The 10,120-nt window shown below is 32.7% G+C and overlaps 1 protein-coding gene across 1 annotated transcript; it reads left to right on the plus strand.

The window, feature by feature from the left end:
* The first annotated feature begins 5,623 nt into the window (after positions 1-5,623).
* Positions 5,624-7,426, plus strand: LOC139881569 (uncharacterized). Its single transcript, XM_071866021.1, has one exon. It carries the CDS (start codon positions 5,636-5,638, stop codon positions 7,373-7,375), a length of 1,740 nt encoding a protein of 579 aa, XP_071722122.1. The 5' UTR covers positions 5,624-5,635; the 3' UTR covers positions 7,376-7,426.
* Positions 7,427-10,120: the final 2,694 nt, after the last annotated feature.

Consider the following 10,120-nt stretch of genomic DNA (forward strand, 5'->3'; position numbering starts at 1 on the left):
GTAAGCTAGCATACATTATTACTCAAAAATTCAACACAATAATTTGTCCTTGTTCCCTCAACAACCAGACTGTCCTATAAGTATCACCATCACCCTGGTTTTTCATTTCATTCTTACAACCATCTTTCTCTAACCAAAAACACACTCTTAGGAACTCTAAGTGTTCTTCACAATCTCAGCAAATACTCATGAAGAACTAGCTTCATGAACAACCTATAATCATCATAAGAAAGTTTGATCAAGATTATTTTCTATCTTTTCCAGTAGCTTTATCCAAGTAACTTGAGGTAGTAACCTTATTCATAATCTTATTCAATTCATATTTATATAGCTATCTTATTTTGTGTTATAATTTTTTAACAACAAGAACATAGTTTGAATGATTTCAAACCTGTTCGCAAACTAAATAGATCCTTCTAATTTGATTTTTAAAACACTTCAAAACCTGTAATATATCATATTATGACAAAATCGGATTAATCATATCTTGGCTAATTAACATAATATTTAATATATATTTACTTATGATTTGATTTTATATATTCCAGGACCACCCGTAAACAACACGAGAAGATTAATCATAAGACCTCATGATTGTACGCAACACGTCATCTGACAACACGGTACTTTATGTACGCAACACGTCATTTGACAACATGGTACCATGGGTCGAGATTAATTCTGATCAATACGAATATGATGGGGTCTTTATTTATTTTATTGAGCAACTAATTGTGGACCATTAACAACAGACTGCTAACTACGGACTAAGAAAAATATTAAAAGTATTATAAGTATATATATATATATATATATATATATATATATATATATATATATATATATGTAACGATTACTTGAAAAGAAAATATGTTGATATATTATATATATGGTTAGGTTCGTGATATCTATCGGAGACCAAGTCGAGTTAAATACCTTCAAGAAAAAGGTGAGTATATAGTCCCACTTTTAAACTCTAAATATTTCGGGATGAGAATACATGCATTTTATGATTTACGTTATGGACACAAGTGATTAAAAATATATATTCTACGTTGAGTTGTACCACTGGCATACTTCCCTGTAACTTGGTAACTACTATTTACATGAGGTATTGTAAACACGAATCCTGTTGATAGATCTATCGGGCCTGACAACCCCAACCGGACTGGACGACCAGTATTCAACGGTTGCACAGTACTTCGTTTCGGTAACTACACTTGGTACGGTATAGTAAGATTTCATAATAAAGGGAATATGCGACGTTGATTAAATGTTAAGTATGGTTATCAAGTGCTCAACAACTTAGAATATTTTTATTAAAACGTTTATATATGAAATCTTGTGGTCTATATTTATAACGCTGTCGGCATTAAACCTATATCTCACCAACTTTATGTTGACGTTTTAAGCATGTTTATTCTCAGGTGATAACTAAAAGCTTCCGCTGCAACATGTTGAATTTAAGCAAGATCTTGAGTATGCATATTTGTGTCAAAAATAAAACTGCATATCGGAGGATTTGTAATGTAAAATATGTTGGAGGTCGTATTGTTATTATCACATGTAAAGTTTGTAAGTCTAAGATTATCGCTAAACGATAATCATTATTAAGTTGTTTAAACCTTGTATTTGTAATAAAAGCTATGGTTTGTATTGTAAAAACGAATGCAGTTTTTGAAAAGTGTCGCATTTAGAGGTCAATACCTCGCGATGAAATCATATGTTATTGTATTCGTCCTTATGGTTAAGGTCGGGTTATGACACGCTGCGCTTTTAATCATATGCGCTTTTCATCATATGCACTTTTTATCATATGCGCTTTTCATCATATGCGCTGCGCTTTTCATCATATGTGCTTTTAATCATATGCGCTGCGCTTTTCATCATATGCACTTTTCATCGTATGCGCTTTTAATCATATGTGCTGCGCTTTTAATCATATGCGCTGCGCTTTTCATCATATGCGCTTTTCGGTGCTACATAGGTATTTCTCATTTCCAGTTATCATTGACTGATAATCATATCCATTATGATATATATCAGAGAAACTTAACAAATTTCTCTTTGATTTGGGAGAAAACAAAGCATTGTTTCTCAGAAAATTCGTACCATTTGGTAATATAAATTTTTACCTTTTTTGTTACTTATATCAAGTTTGCAAGACCTGATATAGTATTTATAATTCCTTCATTTGATTTAAATCAATGAAATATTTCTTAGATTTGATCATAGTGTGTATGTTACCACTATCTGCAATACATAGGTCTTTACCATTTAATTGATGTTGTATTTAAGCAGGATTCATACTATAACTTCAAATAAGATAAGCAAATAATGAGTTATATTTCAGCAAGATAATCAAATTATATTACCTGCAAACAAGTTACAATCTGAAGTACATAAAAGATAACACTTAATAAACATATGCGTTATGGTCTAAAACCATTTATTTATGAGTGATACATAACAAGCTAGGCATCTTAGAAATTTCAAACCATTCAAGTCTCAAGGTAGCTCAGGGTTTATTTAATCAAGATTTTTCAACACATTCACTCTCGTTTTCTTTTCTTTTGGGACTTATTTGTAGAGATAAACAAGATGTTCATGTATTCAAGAAATACTAGACAGATGATCCACGTTACCAGATCATTAATATGAATCTCCGGAATTCTTATAAGTGCATCTACTAACATCTTCAATTTTATTCTTTCATGGATCACCGTTATTTCTTGATAATTAATATCGTATCTATCTTTGAGTATTTTTCATAATACACTTGGATCTTCGATCATATAATATGTAGATTCTAAGGACTCGTCAATATATTTGCTAAGAAAAATACTTGCTATTGCTTTCTCTTGTTCGGAACAATTGTTATTTTCATTCAGGTTTTCTAAAATACCGATTGATTCAAGATGTTTTTCTACATTCCTAACCCATGTTAAGTAGTTATTCCCACTTGATTCTAAAGGAGCAAATTTAAGCCTTTTCAAATTCGACATTTTCTATTATCAAAAAGATGAACAACATAAATAATAATCATAATCAACTTCTATTCATAGACAAATAATAAAATGAAATTAGAATCATTTTAAATTCATAAGTAACAAACAACATAATAATGACATGATTACAAATGATAAAACCACAAGAGCAGGATAGAATATAGGTTCACCCGGTGGTATATTAGCAACAATGATGATAGTTAGTATGACCAATACAATAGGAAAAAATCATCCTTGTGTGAATCATCTTTACAAAAAAACTTTTTGAGAGTGGTAATCTGAGAAAATGAAGATTGATATGTGAAAATGTGAAAACGGAGAAGTTTATTTTATATTTGAAAAATATAGTCGTTGTAACGTCGTCAGTTGACGTTAACAACCGTTATGTATATATGACCGTTGTAACGTCGTTAGTTGACGTTAAAAACTGTTTATGTACTCGTTGTATTAATAATAATTTTAATAAAAGATTTTTATTAGTACAAATACGATTACTATAAATACATTTAGTATAAATACGTTTAGTATAAATACGAAGATTAAGAAAATAAACATATTATGCATAAATAATAAATTTTAAGAATAAACATTAGTATGCATGAAATAAATAATGATTAATTGCATAAGTAATCATAAATGTTAGATAACATAAATATAAATGTTAGTGAAGTTAATAAGAGTTAGATTACAGAAATATAATTCAGGCGGTATAACCGACCATATATAATTTAAATAACATAAATATAAATGTTAGTGAAGTTAATAAAAGTTAGATTACAGAAATATAATTCAGGCGGTATAACCGACCATATATAATTTAAATAACATAAATATAAATGTTAGTGAAGTTAATAATAGTTAGATTACATAAATATAATTCAGGCGGTATAACCGACCATATATAACTTAAATAACATAAATATAAATATTAGTGAAGTTAATAAAAGTTAGATTACAGAAATATAATTTTACTTATGATGATAATAATATTTACCTTACTAATAAATAATAGAAGATATCGTTAAAGAATTTCTTACCTTTATTAGTGACTTGTGATTGCTTAGATAAACCTTGATTATACGGAGCACTTCGTGCTGATAACGTGTTGTGATTTAGGAGTTTATACCTACCTTTAATAATGTAGTCTCTAATTAGAGAATAAGAGAGAGAGAGAGAGAGAGAGAGAGAGAGAGAGAGTATATGCATATGAAAATATATATTTAAAGGTGCATCTTCTGCAAACTACATCTTCATATATTTATAGTACAACATAAGTTACTGTGCAATTCGGTGAAAAATTTATAGCCACAAAATTGGCAGACATATTTGATTTTCATAACAACAATAACTTTGATACAATGCCAATAATTGTCTCTTATGCATTTCCATACATGGTGTCGAACACCCGATCGGATATCACGTGTAGTGCACGATATAAAGATAAGAAACTCTCTACATTTAATCACGATCACAGGGGTACTTTTGCAAAGTTTTTATATATGAAGGGCGAATCTTTTCTACTCCGTAATTAAGTTCACTGAATTGGCCGTTTTTTATATCCTGTCTTTGTCGGTGTGTGACTATTGCCAACCAATCTCAACATTTGCTATTTTTCCACATTAAAATACGTTAATCTACGTGTACTAAAATATCACGGTAGCATGTTATGATGTTAACATAATTTTTAACATTTTATTTTAATTTATACTCGTAACTCGTAATCATTAATTAAAATTAAACTGCAAATCTAGTCACAGAAAGGTACAATATCACTTATTGTATTTCGTCTAACAAATATAAAACTGCTGATACATGTACTACACAACAATTACTGCTCATTTCTAATTAATGAACTAGCAACACGATTATATGGTCGGTAAATAAGAAAATTTTGTAGAATATACAAATTCAAAATTATTGGGTTGCGGCGATCACACATAGCTTCGGCGATCACACATTATAGACTTTATGTCCATTGGTGTGGTCTAGAGACCTAAACTTTGGTGGATCGTTGGTTCTTGTTAGCCGTATATCTTAGCCGGGCTAAGCCCAATTACAATACATATAGGCCAAGATATACGGGCTAATAGTTCTAACTGTCGCTTCTAGAGACCTAAACTTTGGTGGATCGTTGGTTCTTGTAGTATCGGTTTGTATTATACTAGAAGAGTTGTTAGTTGTTACTTCATAATTCATAGTCACGAATGTATATGTGCTGTGCTGTGCAATGTACTCAATTTTGTTCATGTTTATATCATTATATCAATAGTATAGTCAAAAAAATAAATCATTAGATCTTGTCAATTAGACGCGAATTTTAATCATTTGTAACATTTTTAGTTCTTATAATCTACGTAGTATTTAAATTTAATTACTTGTTTTACGAAAAAGAAAGTGATTAAACATGATATAAAGGGTGTTCATATCATCCAACAAAAGCTTCCACCTTCATAACTTTCCACCATTCCCATTCCATTTCTACACCCAATCTCTCTCCACACAACCTTTCTAGAGAGAGAAACCATTAACAACAAAAGAATCCAAACACTTTCTTTTCTCCACAAAAGTTTTTTTTATTTTCTTTTTTTTTAGAAAAATAAAAAAAAAAAACCTCCTCCATTCAAAGTATGTTACCGGAAAAATCAGTTACTCCGTCATGGGTATTCCGGTCCACAATTCAGTGGTCATTTAAAGTCTTAATCTTAGCTGTTCTTCTTGGTATGTTCATCTTCTTCTTTGGTACCATCGACATCACTGATTTCCACAAAGATTTCTTAACTAAAGCCGATGGCAAACTTGTAATTACGACCCTCAACTCCACCACCACAAACCACCACCTTCAACCAAACATCACCGTCCAACAAACTAACACCCACCAAACTCAAACCCGAATCCCACCAGATCCGGTACCACTCAACTGGGTTTCATCCAAACTTGACCCGAACTACTCCACAAATTTACTAACTCAATGGTTAGAACCAGGTGGTGAGCCTTGTAAAGATTCTGTAACAGAGGACATCTTTATTCACGGTTTGGATAACTACAATCCTCGCAACCAAACACTCCGGTTAAGTGCCGGTCCTATCCACGAATACGTTATCCAAACGCTGGATATATACGGTAACCGACGGTGTTTGGGTGGTGATTATTTTGAAACCGATTTATCAGGTGACACGTGGAAATCACGTCCTCCTGTTCGAGATTTTAGTAACGGAAATTACTCTTTTACCCTTCAAGTTCACCCCGATTTTTCCGGAATTTATAATCTAACAATTATTTTACTCTTTAGACATTACCAAGGTTTAAAATTCTCGCCGGAAAGATTCGCCGTTGAGAGAATCCTACGTGTCATTCCGATTACTTTTTATAAAAATAGTAATAGTAAAGACCCTAAGTTGCCGGAGTTGAAGAAATGTGTAAAAAAAGATTACACAAGGGATGTTTGGTCGGGTCGGTGGACCCGACCCGGAAAGTTTAAAGAATGCCCGGTTGGAAATGATGGTAGGTACCGGTGTTTGAAGAGTAACTATCCGTGTAAAAAGCCATGGTGTGATGGACCTTTAGGATCCGTTGAGAGTAACGGGTGGGTTTATTCGACCCATTGTTCGTTCAAGTTATTCGATTCGAAATCCGCTTGGGATTGTTTGAGTAACCGGTGGTTGTTTTTCTGGGGTGATTCGAATCATTGCGATACGATTCGAAACATGCTTAATTTCGTACTGAATTACGAAATTAAAACGGTTCCGAGGTTGTTCGATATGAACATCACTAACCCTCGTGACCCGAGACAAACGTTTCGGGTCACAAGCGTTTTCAACGGGCATTATAATCACACGGGGAATTATCAAGGGTTGAATTCTTTATACAATGATGAGTATAAAGAATATTTGAAAGGGTACTTTTCGGGCCACATTGTGCCCGACACATTAGTCATGAATTCGGGCTTACACGATGGGGTTTATTGGCCCAATTTGAGGAGGTTTATAAAGGGTGCACATGATGCAGCTAAATTTTGGGCTGAGGTTATGGACGGAGTGCGACGGAGGAATGTGGTAGTTCCGGAGGTGGTGTACCGGACCACCGTGGCAACGGGTGGTTACGCTCGGAGACTAGTATTTAACCCGAACAAAATGGAGGCGTTTAATGGTGTATTTGTTGATAAATTGAGGAAATTTGGAGTGATTGATTATGTGGTGGATCATTTTGATATGACATATCCATGGCATTATGATAACCGGTGTAATGACGGGGTGCATTACGGCAGAGCTCCGGCGAAGATGAGGTGGAGGGATGGTCAAATTGGGCACCAATATTTTGTGGATTTAATGTTGTGTCATGTGTTGTTGAATGTATTGTGTTCAAAATAGGGGAGAACGTGAGACACGATGGGGGAATTTGGGGATGTATTTTATGTATATCTTGTATTGTAATTGTAATTGTAATTTTTGACCACGTACGTAGGTAAAAAATCAAGAGGGAGAAGGTGGTGATTCTTAATTTGTTACACTTGTATACATATGGCTAATCATATTTATTACGAAGGACATTATAATTATTAATATATTTTTACATAGTGTTTATGAGTATGACATTTGAGTATGACATTTGTTTCATCATATCATACTCCGTATTATTCTAAAAGTATGCACACACACTGACATTTGTTTATGGTTAGTGACTTAGTGTGAATGTAACCTTGTAAAGGTATTTTTCCCCCTTTTGGGCGAGTTGCCGATGAATTCGATTTTATTATTATTATTATTATTTAATTTAAATTTAATTTAATTAATACTGTACTATCTAGTCTAGAATAAACCAATAATAAAAGGACAAATATTTCATGCTTAGACGTGAATTTCAAGAGTTAATAATTTACAAATTTGAGACCAGTTTGAGAACCATGTGCATGTTATTTATGTTTTCATGTGCATACATTATACGGAGTAATATATGCTATTATTAATTATTAATTTTAATTAATTAATTATGTATGTTGTTAATAAATAAGATATATGTAAAGGTCAACATACACTCAGTCGTCCCAAACTCTCCCTATTGTCTTAACTGGTGTTAGAAAAATAAATGTCGGTTTTCAGTACTAGGACGGTAAACGAGCCGAGCCGAGCCGAGCCCGAACACTGCCAAGCTCGAGCTCGGCTCGTTTAAGTTTCATAGAGCTCGAGCTCAGCTCGGTTCAAACCTAATATATTAAGTTCGAGCTCGGCTCGTTTAAAGCTCAACTAATTAATCATATAATATTATTTATGTTTATAAAATTTAAATTTATCATATTCCATATTTATTATTTTTGTAATTCTTATCAAAATATAATAAGATTTAGCATTATTCTTACTAGGGCTGTGCATGGTACGGTTCCGTCCCAAACTAATTCGGTTCGGTTCCGTCCCGGGTCCCATTTTATAGCAAAAAGTCGTACCGAATACCGTACCAAATAATTTCGGCTCGGTTCGGTTCCATGAATTTCGGTTCGGTTCCGTCCCACTGATTTTTAAGATAAATTTGTTTGACCCACTTCATCTTTTTGTTGTGTTGTTGTAATACACACTACCATAGTATCTTAAACTTGTTAAGTACCTTGTGACCATGCATACATGTACAGACCGCAACAAAAAAGCCACAAACATAAACAATTAACATCAACTGCAAATAACCATTTACATCAACTTTAATCAATTTACATCAAATAAATCATAGTGAATATGTGTATAAAAACATCTTTGAAGTTAAAATACACCAGCACATGATATGGCACAAAAAAAAGTCAATTCAATTAGGCAATTCTCACAATATTAAGACATATACGAACTGTGTTTATTTTATTTTTATATAAATAGTTATTTAATCGAAGATTGACACACATTCAAACATTTGTCGAATTTTAAACATCATATGATATAACAAAATCACAATGAAACGCTGTTTTCTACCACTCGTTTTTCTACAAATAATTTTTCCGTTAATGGCCCCCATACGGTAGTTGATGTTTATCTATAATAATGTTAGTTAATTACTTACATATGGAAATCATATATATAATTATATAAACTGCACAAATTTACTCAGTGTTTTATCTTTTCATTATGATATACTTTTTCTTTTCCTAAACAGCAACCATTATAATATTGTAAGAATTTCGGTTCGGTTTCGGGTTTGGTACGTCCCGAACCGAAAACCGAAAATTGTCAAAACAATGGACCGTGGACCGTACCGAAAATCTTCGGTTCCATTCGGTTCCGGTCCGGTTCAGTCCGGTCTTCGGGATTTTTCGGTTCTTCCCGTACCATGCACACCCCTAATTCTTACAACTATTATTGATATCATAATAATTATTGCAAAGACAATATGAAGCCAAACACGACTTTCTCTCTCATGGCGATTAGGCAATTTTGGTGGGAATCGCCATTTTTGCCCTAAATCGAGCTAATCGTCTCAATTTTCTTCGATCATTTCATCAATCTGTTTCTAATTAGTTTCTATTTTGTTTTTCTTCACTTTGATTCTCATCTTTTCTGATTTTCTCGATTTTAATCATGTCTCCTAAACGAAAATCAAAGCGAAAAATTAAAATCCCAAATAAATTTCAGAATTCGATTCATAACATGAAATCAAAAGGAAATGAAAGTGAAAAGAGTATGGAAGAGGATATTGCTAGTGTATCGACTGATTACTTGGAAGCAGACGATTATAATATGGGAGAGAAGAATACTGGAGTTCTAGATCTGAATAACACTGAAGATAACTTTCCTCCACTGCCAGTTACAGATAAGGTATCTTCTCCTAAAATTGATCCTGTAAGTGATGTTAAAATTGATGAGATCAAAACATCTGGTGAAGGTGCTAAGGATAATTTGTTATATGCTAAAGTTACTGATAATATAGTGGATAGGAAATTATGCTATGTTCCACTAGTTAAAGAAAATGGTGATGAAATTGTTGTTTTTGATGAGTTTTTAGTTGAGGAAGGTTCTAGTCGATGGAATACAACTGTTTATGGTTACATCATAGGTGGAAGTATGACATATGGCATGCTTCAATATAATCTTAGGAAAATGTGGAACAAATATGGCATACAGGAGATCATAATGGACAAT

Source organism: Rutidosis leptorrhynchoides, chromosome 1, assembly GCF_046630445.1.
Source record: "Rutidosis leptorrhynchoides isolate AG116_Rl617_1_P2 chromosome 1, CSIRO_AGI_Rlap_v1, whole genome shotgun sequence".
NCBI classification, from domain to species: domain Eukaryota; kingdom Viridiplantae; phylum Streptophyta; class Magnoliopsida; order Asterales; family Asteraceae; genus Rutidosis; species Rutidosis leptorrhynchoides.

Excerpts from the sequence above, each read along its gene's own strand:
- LOC139881569 (XM_071866021.1), top strand. The coding sequence starts at position 5,636 with ATGTTACCGGAAAAATCAGTTACTCCGTCATGGGTATTCCGGTCCACA.